This window comes from Octopus sinensis, linkage group LG18 (genome assembly GCF_006345805.1).
Source record: "Octopus sinensis linkage group LG18, ASM634580v1, whole genome shotgun sequence".
NCBI classification, from domain to species: Eukaryota; Metazoa; Mollusca; class Cephalopoda; order Octopoda; family Octopodidae; genus Octopus; species Octopus sinensis.
In genome coordinates, this window is record NC_043014.1 from 34,674,966 (window position 1) to 34,697,447 (window position 22,482).

Here is a 22,482-nt window from a genome sequence, read left to right on the forward strand (position 1 = left end):
GTAAATCGACCGATCGCCAAGTTATGTCTAATTTTAGGAGACAAGTAATTAGATAAGTATTATCAGATTTTGTTAGGGTCCCATATAGTAAAGATGTGAATGGAAAAAAGGTAGGTAGACGGTGATGTGCTAGCAACCCGCTCCCCTTACTGTTTTAGAAAGCAAACAACAACACAAATAACTACGCAGAGGCAGCCATGGTTGAAACAAGAACAAGAACAACAAGCATTATTAAAAGAGAAAAAAAGCATGGTCATTCCTTACCCAAGTGACCTTATCTTATCGCCCATCACTTGTTATGTGCTCATAAATTAGTTTGATAGTTGAGCTCTGATTGGCTGTATGCAAATGAGTTCATAATGGGTCCGGAACTCTCGCAGGGAAAAAAAATTCCGCAGGCCGGACAGATCCAGTGTCATTCTTAGTTTCAGGGAACAGGAGAAAGGGACGATGGAGGGAGTGAGTGAGTGATAGAGAGATTAGAGTGAATAAAAGAAGCAGTGGGTACCAAATGGAAACATAATAGGGACATGTTGGGCAAGAAACTCAAGTGTAAGCAGCGTAACCCATGCCAGCACAGAGAGCGGCTGTTCAATGATCATGATGACGACGACGACTCAACTTTCATCACTACTATTATTTTTATGTTCTTTTCGCCATGCTTGAGTGTGTTCTACAGCACCGCATGTTGCCAGTCATCACGGTCTTTTATTATTTCCTTTATGAGGTCATGTATTCTATTTCGTTCCATATTTTCCTGGACCTCCTTCTGTCACAGTTTCCATCCACTTTGTGTGCCTAGCTCTTTATTATGAAGTTGACATGTTCCATGTGCATTTCATACTTGTATCAATACTATCTTCCCTCTTGTACTCAACATCTGACTCTTCTTATATCTAGGTTTTAGCTCATTTGTGCTTTGTCGTTCATATATACTAACATTACACATTTAGTAGCTCATGCTGCTTTTATAATTTCTTGTTAGTCTCCACAACTCCTCCAGATGAATTCCGTTTAAACCGGTGACAATCGACTGCTCGGCATTGACAAGCCTCGACAAAGGTGAAACAAGTCTCGTTTTCGTGAATCACTGCTGTGACGATGTTCGTCTCGCTTCGATATAAATTGTATTTTTAATACGAGTCTATTAAAATATTTTATCACAGTATTATGCCTTCTGGCGATCTGTATGCATTTGGTATGACATACAGATGGCAATTTTCATTTAATGCTCTTTCATTTGTGTTTACCGAGTTTGGTGCTAGTATACTGTGCGGTCTACACGTTGTCAAACAGTATAGCCAGAGTTATCTACCTTAAAAACTAATCGTCATCACCTCACCTTTCTACTTGAAGTTTACCTTGTATTGAAAGATTTTTATATACGTGTCATCTTGATAGAGGAAACAGCAGTCACATTTTTAAAAGATTACAATCAACTGGATACTCAAGAAGAAGCAAATCCCTGCCATCGATGCGGTGCTGTCATGCAGGAAAAACAAAAGCGTGGCAGAGGTGAACAATCCAGGCCTGTACTTCGTTGTCCTCGAAAGAAGTGTCAAACTTTCCGTTCAGTTTGTAAAGGAAACCAATTTTCCCATTATATGGACATTTACAAATTAAACTGCAAGCTGAGCCTGAGTGAGAACTAATATTTTTCTTTATTATGGATATACCCATGAACATAGCAATGACTCTGACAGGAAAATCTAAAAATACAATACCTGATTGGTACAATATGTGCTTCGAGGTGTGTGTATCCATGACATGAGACGTTTATTGTTAAAATGAATTGTCTTGATTCACCTGTGTAATTTCTTTATCATATAAAATAATATAAGATTCTGTTTTTCTTATTTGTGTAATTCCTTTATAAAGTACGAAGTGTTTTATCTCTGAAATATCTGAAGTTTTTTTAATCTCTGAAATATCTGGAAATATCTGAAAGATAAGGTAGATAACCCTGTTTGACAGCGTCGTAAACCGCATATTGTGGAAGCACGACGACGAGGGTTCCGGTTGATCCGAATCAACGGAACAGCCTGCTCGTGAAGTTAACGTGTAAGTGGCTGAGCACTCCACAGACACGTGTACCCTTAACGTAGTTCTCGGGGATATTCAGCGTGACACAGAGAGTGACAAGGCCGGCCCTTTGAAATACAGGTACGACAGAAACAGGAAGTAAGAGTGAGAGAAAGTTGTGCCGGAGCCTCGTGGAGCTTTAGGTGTTTTCGCTCAATAATCACTCACAACGCCCGGTCTGGGAATCGAAACCGCAATCCTATGACCGCGTGTCCGCTGCCCTAACCACTGGGCCATTGCGCCTCCAGACCGCATATTATACTAGCACCAGTTGTATTCTATTTCCCTTAACAATCTAACAATAAAAGAAATACTTTGTCATTGTTTACAAAGTATAACTTTAATCAAAACCAAACTTCTTATATATTATTAACGTTTTACTTTATATTTTCAATTTGTTTAAAACTTATCTGATAAATTTCCCGATGAACTGTGTCAGAACGCCTTTTTTTCACGAATCCCCTCTTTGTTTCTTCCAGGAAAGTGAAATATACTTCCTCTGTTTAATTCTTAGTAATGAGCCAACGAGGGGACTACTAGAAAAGAAATCATATCTCACCCTATTGTCTTAAAATTTAAAAAAAGCGAAGAAAACACTGCTCAGAGTAGTCGTTAAAAAAGGAGTCGTCATGGCTGGAAGGATTTTTTTTATACAAAAGACCCGAATCACCGGAGTTGGCCTAGCCCTGTGCAACGACTACGATTTCTGGATGGTCCTCAATCTAAACAGAAATTTGGAATTCATATTCAAGTATTGCACACTTCGTTATTTCAATGAATCCTTAATTTCAGGTGATAAAGGAACCTTGATAAGACAATACATTCTGTAGTCGTTTTCACTTCTATCTGTGTAACTGGCTTCAAGTGGCAAGACAATTAAAAGAGCGTAGGACAAAATGATTTGCTTTATTTAGTGACAGTACTTTACGTTCTGAGTTCAGACCTGCCGGGATCGATAGAATAAAAACAAGAAAAAAGAGCTGGAGTCGATTTAAGCGACGGTCCCCGCCGCTTTCTACGTGTGTGCAGCTGTATGTCTACATTAGAATTGAATGACTGAAGGAAATAAAATAAAATTTCATTAGCCATCAAATTAGTCAATGAGAGTAATGTCCCTTGTATCCACTGTTTATCAACTGCAAAAAAATGCGCGCGAGAATTCAGAGCATGCGCTCCAATAAAGTTAACTTCGTTTGCAACGCACTCGCAGAGTTTACTCCTGCTTTCTTTCCGGATTTCCATTCCTTCTAATACTGAAAGATCTTCCATTTTATTCTGAATTGATTTGAAAAATACAAAACAAAAAAATTCTCCACTTTTACTGGTGAGTGTCGTCTTAACTGTGTGTAACTTAGAATCGTTATCTGTCACATTTTACAATAACAAAAGCTGAGATCCATCGTTTCTCTCAGGGACTTTTTTCCTACCTTGTTTTATTGATCTCTTATAGAACTCCCACTCTATTTACCGTAAAAAGCATTTTACATAGCTCATTAAAAGTAGCCAATTATATATATATATATATATATATATGCATCCGTATATTTGTGTTTATAAACAGGAGAAATGTGTACGCGATGCACATAGATTATATATATATCAAAAGTTTGAGATATTATTTGTTGCTAATTAGTTTCATATTACTCCAACTCTAGTAGCAACAGTAATATCAGATTTTAATAAATATAAATATAGTTGCACACACCCGTCAAACTAATAATGATTTCTTTTTTTCATCCCATCCCTCGGTATCGTTATCTTTGTTTATAAGCCTTTTGACAGTTGTGTTGTTTAAAATTAAATGGAACACTAAATCTAAGCTGATTGCAACCACTTTTGTTTGGATCCACCGATTATTATGCAATTTTGGAACTGTTCAAGAATGTTCCTGCTTCAATGTTCACCAGTTTATATAAACAAACATGGAGACGGGCGACCAAAGTTGTAATACTGTAGTTTTGAAGTTGGTGAAAGAAATTTAGACATTTAGCATGTACACTTTCCTGGAGAAACCACGAGGCTACTCTCTTAAATGGCCGGAATCAATACTTGATCGCCCTTTACGAGCCTTTTACTTTTTAGTGTGTGTTACTATGGATTTAGAATTTGTTTTTAATCTATTCTTACCAGTGTGATTTATAAATTGGGGAAATAGCATACCGGAATCATTTACTGTTTTCTAATTATTATTTGTTTAAATATTTCCTTATTCAACATAGTCCTTCGTTTCTCAATGGTCAATAAACTGAGTGCCGAGATTTTTCACTGGGAATATATTTGGGATAAAACTAGCACCCATGAAAGATTTTTACATCACCTTATTGTTTTGTGCATTGTACATAGAGATGCGAATAATATTTTTCTTTCTGAGAGAGTTCGAATGAACATGATTTTACTCAGTTTCTTACTGAAATGTTATCTCACATTGATTCAAGGAGAACGAATAATTTAGTGAATTGCTCCAGTTGATGCACTAAACATTTCTTTTTTTACATCAGCCTCAGATGATTGATAAATCCTATCTAGCATGATTTGAACTCAAAAGATACTTGGATAAAGCTGTATGCTCTCACACATTTAATTCCTCAGTCTACCATTCCAACCATTCAACTTGAAACTACCACACTGAATAACTTTACTTTTCATTTTATGATCCTGACTACACCAAGAACATAATTATACCAAAGTTTATTTATTATCTAGTTTAATTTATATGAACTCTGTTATATGTAGATTGGAGAGTTGAGGAGGAAGGATTAGCTCAAAATAGACTTTTACTAGAACCCTTCAGTAGTCAGATTACTCTGTCAAATGTAACCAATCATGCATTATCTCATAGCTTAGAGATTGTGACGATGTGATTGCTTATTTTATGGATGACATTGCAGGGTATGTGTGAGAGGTGTGACCGGGCCTGTTTAAATAATAAAGGTTTTAAGGGAGAATTCAGAACTTTGGAACATGTTTTGCAGTATTTCTTCCAGCTGCTTACATTCTGAGTTCAAATTCTGCTGATTTGACTTTGCCTTTTATCCTTTCGGAGTCAATAAAATAAGTATCAGTTGAACTCTGGAATTGATTGATTCAACTAACCACATCCACCTAAAATTGCTAGCCTTGTGCCAAAATCTGAAACCATTAAGGTGGATGAAATGCTTAGCAGCATTTCCCCCAGCTCTTTACATTCTAAATTCCAAACTGCCAAGGTCAGATTTGCCTTTCATCCTTTTGGTGGGTTGATAAAATACCAGTGAAGTACTGAGGTTGATGTCATCCTCCCAACAAAATTGCTGGCCTTATGCCAAAATTAGAAAAAAAAAATCATGTCTTGGTTCCCACTACTCAACTGAATCAATAGATGAATAAAAGACAAAATGTTCAATGGTGAAATAATAATTTAAATTCTAGTATCAACCATGGTCATCTTTCATGTACTTGCCTGGTATTTTGCAAATGACTTAGTGTTCAATCATCTTCAAGTGCTCTGTGTTTACACATCTGGGCTGGGTTTGGACTAACACCTTTATTTCTTATTGCAAAAAAAGATTCAAGCGAAGTCATTGCCAGTACCGCCTGACTGGCCTCCGTGCCGGTGGCACATAAAAGCACCCGCTACATTCTCAGAGTGGTTGGCGTTAGGAAGGGCATCCAGCTGTAGAAATTCTGCCAGATCAAGATTGGAGCATGATGCAGCCATCTGGTTTGCCAGCCCTCAGTCAAATCGTCCAACCCATGCTAGCATGGAAAGCGGACGTTAAACGATGGTGATGATGAATCCCTTGATTATAGGATAGTGCTATGTATGTGCATCTGAATATACACACACAGTGCAGTGAATATGTCATCTAAATTACGCAAAATTGAAAATAACACTGACATCTCATTTTAACAGATATATTTACCAAAATTACATAAAAATATCTTGAAATACTAAAGAGTAAATTTATTCAATAAAATCATGATTGGCTTCAACCGTAGCCTCCAGACAACTTCAGAATCTCCTGCAACTCTTCTGGATGGCCTTCTTGTTTAAATTGGTGAATGCTGCCATAATCTTTGCCTTAAGTTCATCTTTGGAGTTACAAGGAGTTTTGTTGGTCTCTCACTCAACTGCACCCCACACATAATAATCAAGGAGGTTGCAGTCTGGTGAGTTAGGTGGTCAGATGTTACGGGTGATGTGGTTGTAGAAATTGTCTGACAGCCAAGACTTGGTTCTCTTGCTTGTGTGGCATGGTGCAGAGCCCTGTTGCCAGACAGGGTCTTCCAGCAGCCACCCTCTTGACTCGGGGCAGCACTACCTCCTTCCAGGCACTTGATGTAGGCCTCTGTGTTGAGTCTGAGGCTGTGTGGGAAAATGAATGGAGGCATAATGTTGCCATCACCAGTGATCACTTGAAACACCATGGTGTTCACTGGATGTTTGATTTTTATCACCCTCAGTACATGTTTTGGGGACATGGCAAGCCAACGCTTGTTCTGTGTGTTCACCATCTGTTCATATTGGAGCTTCCAGTGTGAATGCCAAGCAGTACAGCATGTTGTTTCCAAATTTCTGGCAGAGTGAACTGTGTCATGGTGCTGGTTTTATCACAGACAGTGCCCAACTGACCCTACTATACTGTGTAGTCGACAAAATCAATAATAAACAATGCACATGCGCCAAATTAAAAATGTAAACTGGTGACAGCTTACCCATCACACCGTGTATTCTCTAAAAATCATGTCTGGCCATGAAAAAATATTACTTTGCTTGGAAACAGGAAAGATGTCCAACTGTTAAAATCTGCCTTAATAAATTCTGTCTGCCCCATTCAAGCATGGAAGAGTAGGTGTTGATACACATGCACACATCCATGTTAAAGTCTGTCTTGAGCCTACAGGCTCATTAAGCTGACACTCCTCTTGTTTTCTGATGTGTTAGGCAACTGATAGTAACTTTCCTCTTGACAAGAAGCTAGTCCACTCAACTAAAGCAACATGAAATGGAGTGAAAAGGCAGCAAGCTGGCAGAAACGTTAGCACGCCGGACGAAATGCTTATCAGTATTTCGTCCTCCGTTATGTTCTGAGTTCAAATTCCGCCGAGGTCGACTTTGCCTTTCATCCTTTCTAGATCGATAAATTAGTACCAGTTATGCACTGGGGTCGATGTAATCGACTTAACCCCTTTGTCTGTCCTTGTTTGTCCCCTCTGTATTTAGCCCCTTGTGGGTAGTAAAGAAATAGGTATTTTGTCTGCTGTTACGTTCTAAGTTCAAATTCCGCCAAGGTCGACTTTGCCTTTCATTCTTTTCGGGATCGATAAATTAAGTACCAGTTATGCACTGGGGTCGATGTAATCGACTTGACCCCTGTGTTTGTCTTTGTTTGTCCCCTCTATGTTTAGCCCCTTGTGGGCAATAAAGAAATATGAAATGGAGTGTAATGCTGCAGCACACAATGCTCCACCTGGTCTGGCAATCAAACCAATGACCTTATGATCATGACGTCAACACCCTAACTACTAGGCCGTGCCCCTTCATATGTATATGATGCGAAACTGTTGATGATATGAAACCAAACAGATTAAATTGTATATTTGACAATTCTGTTTTATTAAAAATGGTTAGAAAGTACATATGTTCACTCTTTCACCATAACCATAAATTCCATTTTGATGCAGACTTGGGTGCAATTCCAATGCATTTGCAGCCAGTAGAAATTTGAGAAATACTTGTCAAGATGTTTTTACAAGTAGTTTTTGTTAGTTCTTTCATACTGGTATGAATTAGATGGGTTTTCTCTTTCGAGGCTCAGCATCCCCAGAACTAACCTCTAGTAATCTACTCCCACCACACACACACCAAATAGTTCTGCTGCACAATTGGCTGCTGAGGAGCTGACCAAAAGTTGTTGCACTGCAGATATGCTAAACTTGAATCTGTTCTAGAAACATGTTATATATTTTGCTCTGTGATGTTAAACTATTTAGGTCTGTTGAGCAACAAGCATATTATATCACAAAATTATTAAAAATTATGACAGCAGTTAAAATGGAAGAAGATTATCTTCTAGCTCTCGTGTTGAACAATTCTTGGAAACTTTTAATGCTTTCACACTGAAATCCCCTGGAACCACTTTTAGGAGGAATGTTATAATTTCAGTCACTTATACATCTTGGAAACTAGGTAACCATCTCTATGCATCTTAGAACTTAAGTCTATATACAGAATACTTAATAATTATACAGGGTGGACCAAAAGTCATGCACAAAATCAGTCCAGAATGCTCCAGAATTGTCAAAGACCTATTTCTTTACTTCCCACAAGGGGCTAAACATAGAGGGGACAAACAAGGACAGACAAAGGGGTTAAGTCGATTACATCGTCCCCAGTGTGTAACTGGTACTTAATTTATCGATCCTGAAAGAATGAAAGGCAAAGTCGACCTTGGTGGAATTTGAACTCAGAACATAATGGCAGACGAAATACCGATAAGCATTTGGCCCAGTGTGCTAACGTTTCTGCCAGCTTGCCACTTTGGTTTTTCTAAAATGAATAAAATAAATAAAATTACGATGAATAAATACTTGTACATGATATACAAAATGAAAAATAATAATAATAAAGAAAGAAATGATGCCCTGATGCAATACCAGGCAGTAGCTCTCATGGCTTCTGATCTTAACTGATTGGAAGTGTTATGTACATTGTTTTGTCTTTGTATAAAAGATGGGCTACATGAAATATTCTGCTCAATACCACAGATCTGTTTGCCAGTTGTTTGACCTTAACCAGTCAAGCATGTCCCTTGGTAGCTGACGATATGTGCATCTCTCATCATGAGCAGAATTAGTTGGAAAGCATCGTAGCTGTGTGTTGAGAGGAACTCTTTTAGTTTTAATTATTCACTTCTGGAAACATGGGTGTTTCATTCAACATCTTTAAACAACCCTTATTCAGGGACCTTTTGCACAGGATGGGTTACTCAACCAGAAGAAAATTCTAACTGGGCTCCACCTGCAAGGTGATGTGCTGTTTACTTTGATGTGGGATCACCATGTTGCGCACATATGGTTGTGATGCATGTGCCTGGTGTTCCTTTATCAGTCAGGTAATCATGATGGGTATATTGGTCTTTGTATATTTGTACCCCAATGTCACTTTGGTGGCATGCACTGCTCTCTCACTCAATAATAATGACAATAATGGTTTCAAATTTTGCCACAACGGTAGCATTTTTAGAAAAGGGGGATGTGTTGATTACATTGATCCCAGTATTCAACTGGTACTTATTATATTAGGATGAAAGGCAAAGTCAACCTTGGTGGAATAATAATAATGTAATATAAATAAAATGCCAACTGTTTTGGTTCATGACTTCTGTATATGTTTTGAATCCATTGATTAGATCTGCAGTTTAATTGCAACAAACTTTGTTAGATCCTGCTGAAATAGCCAAATTCATTGGACATATTTTGTCTTCTTCTGTTTTATTTTATATCCATCTATATTTGTTTTCTTCCAAGAGCCATAAGTTTTGAAGTATATCAATATTGATTTACTTAGAGGGTGGCAAGCTGGCAGAAACGTTAGCACGCTGGGCGAAATGCGTAGCCGTATTTCGTCTGCCGTTACATTCTGTGTTCAAATTCCGCTGAGGTCGACTTTGCCTTTCATCCTTTCGGGGTTGATTAAATAAGTGCCAGTTACGCACTGGGGTCGATATGATCCACTAAATCCGTTTGTCCCCTCTGTGTATAGCCCCTTGTGGGCAGCAAAGAAATAAATATTGATTTACTTAGTAACCTCATAACATAAGAGAAAAATAGGATTTTCAAAGACCTTAAATTGGAAACTGTTGTTTCTACTGTCACACATCAGCATCATTATCGCGAATCCTTTAAGTAGGTTGTATCTTAGGAGTTTCTCCTGATTCACTTGCCTTCTTTACGTACCAGTCAGTCATTAACAATTTTCTTTCATATCTGTTAGGTTTAGCTGGATATTCAGCATTATTATTGACCCAAATAAACGAAACCCCTCCATCATCTACATAAAAATAACAGCCCAATATCCTTCTACAGTATATAAGTGTAGGAGTGGCTGTGTGGTAAGTAGCTTGCTTATGAACTTCATGGTTCCGAGTTCAGTCCCACTGCGTGGCACCTTGGGCAAGTGTCTTCTGCTATAACCTCGGGCTGACCAAAACCTTGTGAGTGGATTTGATTGATGGAAACTGAAAGAAGCCCGTCATATTAATGTATATATATATATATGTTTGTGTGTGTGTTTGTCTCCTCAACATCGCTTGACAACCGATGGTGGTGTGTTTACGTCCCCGTCACTTAGCGGTTCGGCAAAAGAGACCGATAGAATAAGTACTAGGCTTACAAAGAATAAGTCCTGGGTGGATTTGGTTGACTAAAGGCGGTGCTCCAGCATGGCCGCAGTCAAATGACTGAAGCAAGAAGAAAGAGTAAAAGAGTACATTGAGATAGAAGATGATCTCTGAATAACAGACAGGAGGATCATAATCATTGATCTGCTCGATCAGTATTAACCTCAGTTTGAACAACAACTGCATTTACCTCATCGGTCTGAGATAATCTGCAAGGCTACCACCTCTGCTTGGACTAAATTGTTATTTCCCCCCACCCAGTGTTTTGTCAGCATACTCCAAACTCAAAAGGAGGGAAGCTGGCATGAAACTATTTACAAAAATATATTATTGAAGTTATTAATGGAAATTATATTCTGTGGTTTGTTAATAAATGACTACTGACGTTACCAAAATCTATCTATCTATCCGCTCAGTCGAAGTCGACTCTCGGTTACTCGATGGATCAGTGTCCTCCAGCCAGTTCTATCCTGGGTCGCCTCTTTCAGATTGGCTATGGCCATTCCTGTGTCAATCTTGATGGTGTCAAGCCAGTGGGTTCTTGGTCGGCCCCTTCCTCTTTTGCCACTGACCATTCCGAGCATGATGTCCTTCTCCAGGGATTTTCTTCGCATAATATGACCAAAATATGTCAATCTATGTTTGGTGATCCTAGCTTCTAGCGACAGTTTCGGTTTGATCTGGTTAAGAACTTCTTCAAAATACATTGAAAAATTTTTCCTTTTATTTTTCTCTTACTTGACTACAAAAAGTAATATAATTTAATTTATATGTTGTACTTCATACTACGATGAGATTGCAGAGTCATTTTAAAAATCATTGATTTTTTTTGTATATTTTTGAGCCTTTTGTTTTCATACAGTCTATTTATATATATATATGTATCAACATTTGAACAACTGATAGCATTTCTACTGCTAAACCAATCACTTGTGGTGTGGTTACAGAACTTTTTGTTTACAAAGACAAACTGAAGCCGGCAGAGTTATGTACCTTGCACTGTGTTAAAACATTAGTTTGAGTAATAAGAATTTTATGCTTGTGACTACGTGGTAAATGGCTCAGCAGTCTCTGGTTGTTAGTCTTCACATCTTTTTTTTAATAACTTAGAGGAAGAAGGACAGCACCCATAGCCCTTTTCAGGACTTATGACATTGATAGCAGGAAGAAAAGGGGCTGGCCTAAATACTTGCAATAGAGCAGAGTCTACTAAAGGAATCCAGTTAGATATTGGTGCTAAATTGGGTGACAGATTAAATCTGTCACTGAAGAACAGAAATGATGTCCTTAACAGATTTTCACAGTTTCCATCCAATAAATTTTACTCACCAGGCTTTGTCAACCCAGGGCTATGGTAGATGCTTGCTCAGGGTGTTGTGCAGTGGCATCAAACTTGAATATGCAATTGCAAAGTGAAAGTCTTAACTGTGTTGCCATGCCTGAAATATTCCTAGTTCACTTGATTAAGCTTCATTCATTAAAATAATATATTTTATCGACCCTGGAAGGAGGAAAGGCAAAGTCAGCCTTGGTAGCATTTGAATTCAGGAAGGAAAGAGCCAGAGGGCTAAGCATTTTCTCCAACATGATATTGATTCTGCTAGCCTGCAGAATATACTGTTTTATTAGAGATGTTTCTGTTCAGTCAAGTTAATATTTCAATTAAATTCATCATCATCATAATATCTTCTATTGGAAGCTGTTGCTTCCATAGACTGAAGCTCATACTTGTGGTTTGGCTTAGTTTATATGATTAGATGCTCTTTCTATCACTAACCACTTTATAGAGTGTAGTGGGTGCACTTTAGTGGCACTAACATTAGAGAAATTGAATAAAGGGATCTTATAATAATAATGAAATTATTGTATACAGTGCTCAGGTGCACCACAACTTGTCAGACAGTGCGTATAAAGTATATGCAGTAATGTACAAATGTCTGGAAAGCGAACAGTGTATGAGTCAGATACATGCTTGAGGGGAGAAAATCAGGTGTAGTGTTGGCGAATCTCAGAAAGCATGGAAGTTTTGAAGGATGCAGTGCTCCGACAACTAACAACTGATGCTGGCAGTTTGTTCCATGCTTCAACAACTCTCAGCGTGAAAAAATGTTTCCTAAAGTCATGGGAGCTGTGCTGTTTTCTGACTGTTTTATAACTCTATGCATTCTCTGCTCAGTTTGCCAACCACTTTACAAGGATGCTGGGTGCATTTTGTGGTTCCAGTACTAAAGAGATTATCTCACTTGCCTGTCACTTCAAGGGAGTGTGCGTAGTCAGCTGACACCAGTACAGAAAAGATATTATCTTATATATAGGGCAATGAAGAAAGTATTCAGAGCTCAGACATGTAGATCAGGGAGAAAGAATTGGACAATTAATAATCCTGATTGAAATTTTCTCTTTATCTGTTTTGTACAACTTATGGTAAGATATTGTGTTTTTTAATTTATACTTAATGATCGGTGGCACATAAAAAACACCATCTGAGCGTGGCCGTTCGCCAGCATCGTCTGGCACCTGTGTCGGTGGCACATAAAAAAACACCATCCGAGCGTGGCCGTTTGCCAGCCTCGTCTGGCACCTGTGTCGGTGGCACATAAAATCACCCACTACACTCTTGGAGTGGTTGGCGTTAGGAAGGGCATCCAGCTGTAGAAACACTGCCAGATCTGACTGGCCTGGTGCAGCCTTCGGGCTTCCCAGACCCCAGTTGAACCGTCCAACCCATGCTAGCATGGAAAGCGGACGTTAAACGATGATGATGATGATGATGATGATTGATTGATTTGTATCAAATATTTTGTTGAATTTTATTTTTTTTTTTTTTTCTGGCACATTCTTTTTTTCTCTGAAGGTTCCTTGAAAGCTGAACAAAATGCCAGCGGATCAGATTTCCTACTCTGAGAGATATTACGATGATAAATATGAATACAGGTTGGATAAGTACAATTACCATTTACTTTCAAAATATCCTTAATCTAGCATTAATGCTTATAGTTCATTGTTTGCATTTCAAATACTATGCTCTTGTGGGATAAAAATGACCAAGTTGAATGCTTGAATTCTTAAGGATTCTTAAAGATGCTCTACAGTTGGACAAACAATAGTAATATCTGATGGTTGATACAGAATTATTGACACTTGAATGATACATACATGCATGTATGCATGCATGAAATTAGGTACCCAAAACTGACTGGAAGTCTGACAGATGGACTCCACCTGTGACTTAAAGGTCCGACCTCAAGTTAAGTACCTGTAACCCTTGTATCACTCTGAATCAGCTTGGGAATTATGCTAAGGTTACACATGTTTGAGAAATACGTAACCACATATATGTTACATTACCTAGTTGGACATGTGTCTGATCAAACAACCTAACAGAAAGATATATCATCATCATTTAATGTTCGTTTTCCATGCTGGCATGGGTTAGTTGATTTGATCAGAGCTAGTAAAGTAAATAGAGAGCAGCACCAGGTTCCAGGCGTCTGTTTCAGCTTGGTTTCTATGACTGGATGCCTTTCCTGGTGCCAAACACTCTACAGAGTGTACAGGCTGTCTTTTATGTGTCACTGGCACAAGTGCCTTTTACGTGTCACCAGCATGGATGCCTTTTATGTGTCACCACCATGGATGCCTTTTACATGTCACCAGCACGGATGCCTTTTACGTGTCACCAGCATGGATGCCTTTTATGTGTCACCAGCACAGATACCTTTTACGTGTTACCAGCATGGATGACTTTTATGTGTCACCAGCATGGGTGCCTTTTACGTGTCACCAGCATGGATGCCTTTTACGTGTCACCAGCATTTATGCCTTTTACATGTCATCATCATGGATGCATTTTACGTGTCACCAGCACTTATGCCTTTTACATGTCACCAGCATAGATGCCTTTTACGTGTCACCAGCATGGATGCCTTTTACATGTTACAAGCATAGATGTCTTTTACATGTCACCAGCACGGATGCCTTTTACGTGTCACTAGTATGAGTGGCTTTTTATGTGTCACCAGCACAAATGGTTTTTACATGTCACCAGCGTTAGCCACAACTATGATTTCACTTAGCTTGATGTGTTTTCTCAAGCACAGCAAATCACCAGAAGTCTTGGTCATTTGTCATTGTCTCCATGAAAGTCAACAACTGAAGATCATATTTCACTACCTTGTCTCACGTCTTCCTAGATCTACCTCTTCCACAGGTTCCCTTCACAATTAGAGATCTACACTTCTTTACGCAACTTCATCATCTATACACAAGCTGTCTTCATCGATGTATATATATATATGTTTAAAGAAAAATAGTAATATTATAATAGCCATTACATGACAATTTTCCATGTCACCGGCACAGGTGTCTTAATTACAATTTCCATTTTATTTTTATTTTGATGTTGACATACTTGACTCAATAGGTCTCCTCAAGAACAGCGGGTCACTCTACGATCCAAGGTTAGCACAGCAGGCCGTCCTGCCAGCCATGAACTCACTTCATTTGTCGAGTCTTCACAGTCACAGCATATCTCAGGGGTCTTCAAATATTTTCAGTATTTATATCCATGCTAATTTTTGATTGATTTGATATTTTTTATTGAAACATAGTGCAGATGTAAATGCTGAAAAATATTTCAACTATAAAGAATGAGATTAGATATCTCAAAAATTATGTTATATTACTTACTTAAACCCTTTGCTTCCTATAGAGCATAAACCAGTGTTTACTTTTTTCCACTGCTCTCAACTCTGAGCCATTCTTTTTGATTTGTTTCTCAGGTCTTGTTAGTTTTGAATTGTCATTGATGCTTCTGTAACTTTGCCTTTTCCTAAGTAGGGATGTTGACCCTATGCAAACATATTTTTACCCCTGGGAAGAGGTGGTCTGTATTAATCTGACTTGTATCTTTTGACCTGTCCAGCATGGGAGATCCTACTAGGATCTTGTGCTCTGTTGGCATAGCTCTCAAGCCCATTGAAGAACATAAGCCACTTCAATGCAACAAGAACTCCACCTTGTGGTGTATAATGTTATATGGATATTATTAAAATCAGGTGTTAGAGCACCCCTTGTTTCATTTTTTACATAAAGATGACATACAAAATGAAAACAAAACACAAATTTCTATCAAGAACACTTCTGACTGACAGAACAATATCTTTACATTTACAGAGATATCTTGAACTGGTGCAGCTTATCTTTGTTGTTTTACATTTCTCTTTAAAACAACCTATTCTTTTACTATATTTGTGTAATCAGCTCAAGTTTGTTGTAATGTGATTTTTTTTTATCTCATCTTGTATCTGTTTTAATTATCTATATTTCACCTCAAGTGTGTTTTAATTGCCTATAAATGAATGGATTTGATAGACAGAAAATAAAAGAAGCCTGTTGTATGTATGTATGTGTGTGATGTGTGTGTGTGTATAGGCGTAGGAGTGGCTGTATCGTAAGTAGCTTGCTTACGAACCACATGGTTCCGGGTTCAGTCCCACTGTGTGGCACCTTGTCTTCTACTATAGCCTCGGGCCAACTAAAGCCTTGTGAGTGGATTTGGTAGACAGAAACTGAAAAAAGCCCATCGTATATATGTATATATATATATGTGTGTGTGTGTGTGTGTGTGCATGTGTGTGTGAGTGTGTTTGTATATGTTTGTGTTTGTCCCCCCAACATCGCTTGACAACTGATGCTGGTGTGTTTACATCCCCATAACTTAGTGGTTCAGCCAAAGAGATGATAAAATAAGTACCAGGCTTAAAAACTATAAGTACTTGGGTCAATTCATTCAATTGAAAAATTCTCCAAGGTCGCTGCCTCACCATAGCCACAATCTAATGATCGAAATTAGTAAAAGATAAAAGACACACAGACATACACATGATGGTTGTAAATAAGTATCACTGTCACACAAACAGGTGAAAGGTGAGTCTGGCTGTAGAAAATCTGCTTCAGTAAACTCTAACCCATGCAAGCAAAGAAAAGAAGACATTAAAACAATGATGATGATGTATACTGTATTCCAACTGCTGTGTGTCAAACAATAACAATACAACCCACTTTTAATTCTTCTTCCCCCTTTTTTTCAGACATGTAATCTTACCCAGTGATATTGCAAAACTTGTGCCCAAAAACCACTTAATGACAGAAACTGAGTGGCGTAACCTTGGAGTGCAGCAATCTCCAGGATGGATTCATTACATGGTGCATTCTCCAGGTTTGTGTTACTGTCTTCAAAATTTCATACTCCTTATTTCCTCTTTTAATAATTTTGTTATTTACTTTATACTACAAACAATTACTGTGTTAGTCAGAAGATATCTTATATGTTGATTACCACTAAGATTTATTGTTCATCTCAATTAGGTATGTAATTTAATTATTTAATCAACCCACTGGTTCTTTTTTTTTTTTAATTAAAATTGTGGGTTAGTGAAAGGAGGTGTGGTGCCCATAGCCCTTGTTAGCCTTCTTAGACAGGTGAAATCAGTCAAAGCGGTGAGCTGGCAGAGATGTTAGCACGCTGGGCGAAATGCTTAGCGGTATTTCGTCTGTTGCTACGTTCTGAGTTCAAATTCCACTGAGGTCGACTTTGCCTTTCATCCTTTCAGGGTCGATTAAATAAGTACTAGTTACGCACTGGGGTCGATATAATCAACTTAATCCGTTTGTCTGTCCTTGTTTGTCCTCTCTGTGTTTAGCCCCTTGTGGGTAGTAAAGAAATAGGTATTCAGTTTAGATACATGTAGGTTGAGGGCTCTAGTGTAGGCAAGGGCAGAATCCCAGTGGTTGCAGTTCTGAGAATTATGGACTGGATAAATATTTAGTATGGATCAAGGAGGTAACAAGAGGATGAGTGACATATAGGTCAAGTGGTCTTGAGTGAGAGAGGTGATGGAAAGATGAGTGAGTGTGTGAGAGTGTACAACTAGCTAGTTTGGAAGAGTAGAGGTCACTGTAATAGTGGTAGAAGAGGGAGTAAAATGATGCAGCATGTGAACTAGGGATTGAAGCATATTGATCAGGGAATCATTGATATGGTTTTCTTTTGAGTGTGATCTATGCTCTTAGTGTGTATGTGTGCTGCAGCAGTAGCACTGTTCTGCTGATGTGAGCATCACTCTAATGTAAGTCTTAGATGATGAGCTGTTTTGAGATGTTAGCACAGCAAATGATTCCTGTTTTGGGGATAACTGATTAAATAAGACAGTTGAGATTCACTTTGGTCATGACTGACCATGGGATTGCACCTAGAAAGTTACCCTCCCCGGGACAAGTCCAGGCAAGGTTGTTTATGGAAGACCAGCAGTCGCCCATGCATACCGGCCTCCCCTCTCCACGCCACCAGTGTTATCCAAGGCAAAGGCAAAGGTTGATACAGCTTCGCACCAGTGATGTCGCAACTCATTTCTATAGCTGAGTGAACTGGAACAACGAGAAATAAAGTGTCTTGCTCAAGAACACAACACGCAGCCAGGTCTGGGATTTGAACTCACAACCTCATGATTGTAAGCGCGACGCTCTAACCACTGAGCCATGCACCTTCACTACTAACAAGACAGTAGTCTGATCATGAATCAGGAGATGGTCTAATAGTAGTTTTGTGTAACTGACAGTGCAGTTGAATAGCACCTGCCCTACTTTGCTAGATAATTTTAGCCTCACTGCAACTGTCCTTGATAGTCCAATTACTTTTCTTGCCTCATAGTCTTAACTGACTTATTCATCCAAACTGATGTTCAAGTTTGGCAATGTTCTGCAAATAAAAGGGTAAAAACCTCTTTTGGTCATGAGCAACCCCTCCAAGGCACAAGTCCAGGCGAAGTTGTTTATGGAAGACCAGCTGTCGCCCATGCATACTGGCCTCCCATTTCCACGCCACCAGTGTTATTCAAAGGAAAGGCAAAGGCCGATACAGCTTGGCACCAGTGATGTTGCAGCTCATTTCTACAGCTGGGTGAACTGGAGCAATGTGAAATAAAGTGCTTTGCTCAAGAACACAACATACAGCCAGGTCCAGGAATTGAACTCACTACTTCATGATTGTGAGCCCAATGCTCTAACTACTGAGCCATGCACCTTCACATTATGCAAATACCAATTTATTAATCTCAACAATACTTTAACCACTTAATTTTAGATCCATAATTACATATTGAAGTGTTAACTTTCTGAACTGGGACTTGTTGTCTATGTCATCATCACGGTCCTTATCTAATTATCATTATCATTTATTCTCATCTTTTTATGTCTGCTTCATGCTCATGTGAGTTGGATGGGTTGTCATAGACTAAGTTCTTATTTGGTGCTACTGCTCTCTTACACTGGCTGGGGACCAATTATCATGCATATGTTCCAATTTTGGCATGTTTTCTGCTGCTGGATGCCCATTCTACCACTAATCCCTTTACTGAATGTGTCTATTGGCACCTGCTCTAGAGAGGTTCTCTGGTTCCTGACAAGACTGAAGAGGTCCTCTCTAACCTTTGTTGTCTCTGTTCATTCACCAACTACTTTATAGTGTACTGGGTGCAACGACCTGCTGTGCTTACCTTGGATCGTAGGGTGACCTGCTGTGCTTGAGGAGACCTATTGAGTCAAGTACATCAATATCGAAATAAATATCAAATGGAAATTGTAGTTATGATACCTGTGCCGGCGGCACGTAAAAAGCACCATCCAAATGTGGCACATGACCTGCTGTACTTGAGGGGAGCTATTGAGTCAAGTACATCAACATCAAAATAAATATCAAATGGAAGTAGTAGTTGCGATACCTGTGCCGGTGGCACGTAAAAAGCACCATCCGAATGTGGCCGATTCCAGCACCGCCTTGAGTGGCTTCTGTGCCAGTGGCAAGTAAAAAGCACTAACAAATGTGGCCACTGCTAGCCTCCCCTGGCACGTAAAAAGCACCCACTACACTTATGGAGTGGTTGGCATTAGGAAGGGCAGCCTCCTGGCTTCCCAGACCCTGGTCGAACCGTCCAACCCGTGCTAGCACAGAAAACGGACGTTAAACGATGATGATGATGATGTACAAGCACTAAAGAGGTAATCTTTTCCCTTGCAAGACCAAACCAAAGAGTCCTCTCTATATTCATTCATTTACCAACACTATAGAGTTATCTTATTCCTTGACAGGTTTAAAAGAGAACTAGAGAGAGTGATAAAGGAGAAAGTAATGAAAGAGAACAAGAGTGATAGAGGAAAAGAATAGAGAGAGAGAGAGAGAGAGCTACGAGATGATTATTGATAAAGAAATTCTAAAGGAACAAAATGAGTATCATGATGAGGAATGAGAGAGTGATATGAGGGAAGTGGGCTGATAGAAGAGGTGGTACTGTTATAGATTCCACCACTTCTCAAACCCATTGCTTATTCAACATGATGTTTACATTTTGAAAGTAGTGATTCATAAATCTCAACATTTTCAACACTTTTAGGTTGACAATTGTATATTGCTGTGGGATTTCCAATTTAAAAAGGGTACTCGGCTAACTGGCCTCCATGCCGGTGGCATGCAAAAGGCACCATTCGAGCGTGATTGTTACCAGCATCGCCTTACTGGCACCTGTGCCAGTGGCATGTAAAAGCACCCACTACACTCTCGGAGTGGTTGGTTTTAGGAAGGGCATCCAGCTGTAGAAACTCTGCCAGATCTAGATTGAAGCCTGGTGCAGCCATCTGGTTCGCCAGCCCTCAATCAAATCGTCCAACCCATGCTAGCATGGAAAGCGGACGTTAAACGATGACGACGATGATGATGATGATGATGTAGTAGTAGTAGTAGTATGTATGTATGTATGTTTGTGCTAATAATGCATGTGTGTTCATTTAATAATTTTCTTTACTGTTATATTTCCATAGAGCCTCATGTATTGCTGTTTCGGCGTCCAGTGCCATTACGTGAAAAACCGCAGCATGTGAACAAGCCAGGGGAGTAATGGCTGGATTTATGTTAAAATCTCCTGAAGATGTGTATATGTCACTTACTCACTCGGCTATCTTGCCACCATCACCACCAGTAGCACCAGCAGTCAGCTACCACAGAATTTCCCATTTTATTCTTTCAGGCTGAAATATATTTCTCCTAGTATTTAAAATTGGAACAGAGACAGTTCCTGATTTGATTCTAATCCAATAATAGCAACAGTATTGAATAAGTTTTTTTTTTTTTTTTTTTTTTCGCTTTCCAAATTAACCTTCATTAGCTTGAAGTCAAGACATCTTTGCTGGCTGCTGGTATTTTCCCTGGAAATGTTTCTTGTCATATGTTAAGTTTTTGCTAAGTGTTGTTTCACTGAATATTTTATGTTTGATCTCCATTCCTTCTTATAAAAACTGAACAAGACAAATCATATCAACATCATACATTTTTTTTTTATATTTCCATTTTATTTCCTTTTTTTATTTGTTCTTCTAACACAGATGCTCACAACCTGTGCAGCAGCATCTCCTCAGGGCATTATAAGCTCTCAAAGGAACAGCAAATGTCAAGGAGACACTAGTGTTTAGTAAAATTATATTTCTTTGAAATAAAATATTTAAACCAAATACAAAACTTATATTTTAAACCCCTTTTCAAAAGAAAATTTTATGTAAGGATTAAAATATATCAACAAAACATTGTGTTATCAATGAGTAAGAACGTGTCTGATGATGAACCAAAGTCCAAGATAATTTTGTTACATAAGTCCTTAATTTCTTTAGTAATTTTTCAAAAACTTTAATGTAGAGAGTACTAGCCCACACAAATATCTATAAAGAGGCAAATGTTGGCAGTGGCAATGCTGATGATGGTGGTGGTAAATGGCTCTTTGTAGACTATGCAACTATTAAACAGTATTCAGTGACTGAGTTTTCAAACAGTAAAAATATATACGTTTCTCACCCATCAGCATATTTTTAAGCAGATTTCTTGAATTTTTATTCTTTTATTTCACTGGTTCCAGTAATTGGGCTGTGGTCAAGCTAGAGCACTATATTCAGGGATTTTTCCACAATCATAGTAATTCTAGCACTTATTTTAGTCTGGCATTTATTTTATCATTTGACTCAGTTACCATTCTGACACATCACTGAAACAAGTAAAAGATAGAAGAAAATACCTATGTTCTAAAGTGTTATGCACACTCTACATTAGTGCAACTTTATCCAAATACACACATACATGCACATACCAGCCAATTTAGATATCCACCAACACCAAGAGCTGTCTTGATTTTAAACCAAGTGCCTTGCCAGTTTGTTTGTGATTGACTTGAATTCTGCGAAGAAATAAACTTAAAATAAATCCCAAAGAAAAAACATACATACATGATAAGCTTCTGTCAATTAAATTTCACTCACAAAGCATTAGTCAACTCAAGGCTATGGTAGAAGACACTTTCCCATGGTGCCATTCAGTGGAATCAAGCAAATTGGAGCCATAATTATAGTATCTGAATTTTACCTGTTGGGGCAGGTGAAATCGAAATTGAAACAAATTTGTTGACTGGCACCCGTGCCAGTGGAGCACTAACAGCTCCATCCAAGCAGGATCACTGCCAGAGCAGCTGTCTGGCTTCCGTGCCAGTGGGCACATAAAAAGCACCTGTTGAGCATGATCGTTACCAGCATTGCCTTACTGGCACGTGAACAAAACATTCGAGCGAGGTCGTTACCAGTGCCCCTGGACTGACTCCTGTGCAGGTGGCACATAAAAAACACCATTTTCGAGTGTGGCCGTTGGCAGTACCGCCAGACTGGCCCTCGTGCCAGTGGCACGTTAAAGCACCCACTACACTCTCGGAGTGGTTGGCATTAGGAAGGGCATCCAGCTGTAGAAACTCTGCCAGATCAGACTGGAGCCTGGTGCAGCCATCTGGTTCGCCAGTCCTCAGTCAAATCGTCCAACCCATGCTAGCATGGAAGGTGGATGTTAAACGATGATGATGATAGGTTGGAATGTATGGAGAAAAGTAACCCTTGTGTTATGTTGAAAATGCTTAAGAGAAATTGTAGACAAACTCTA

General features: G+C 38.8%; 1 protein-coding gene across 2 annotated transcripts; it reads left to right on the forward strand.

Moving 5' to 3' along the window:
• Positions 1–1,233: 1,233 nt before the first annotated feature.
• LOC115221690 (cyclin-dependent kinases regulatory subunit 1) lies at positions 1,234–21,030 on the forward strand. 2 transcript variants are annotated; one of them, XM_029791896.2, is made up of 4 exons: positions 1,234–1,641; positions 13,318–13,397; positions 16,556–16,683; positions 20,337–21,030. In XM_029791896.2, exons 2-4 carry the CDS (start codon positions 13,339–13,341, stop codon positions 20,411–20,413), a joined length of 264 nt encoding a protein of 87 aa, XP_029647756.1. In that variant the 5' UTR covers positions 1,234–1,641; positions 13,318–13,338; the 3' UTR covers positions 20,414–21,030. The 2 variants fall into 2 exon arrangements, with proteins under 2 accessions (XP_029647756.1, XP_029647755.1); XM_029791895.2 differs by lacking the exon at positions 1,234–1,641 and adding an exon at positions 3,225–3,406.
• The last annotated feature ends 1,452 nt before the right edge of the window (positions 21,031–22,482 follow it).

Excerpts from the sequence above, each read along its gene's own strand:
- LOC115221690 (XM_029791896.2), top strand. The coding sequence starts at position 13,339 with ATGCCAGCGGATCAGATTTCCTACTCTGAGAGATATTACGATGATAAA. Across the intron at positions 13,398-16,555 it reads GATGATAAATATGAATACAG|ACATGTAATCTTACCCAGTG; the intron begins GTTGGATAAGTA and ends CCTTTTTTTCAG. Across the intron at positions 16,684-20,336 it reads TTACATGGTGCATTCTCCAG|AGCCTCATGTATTGCTGTTT; the intron begins GTTTGTGTTACT and ends ATATTTCCATAG.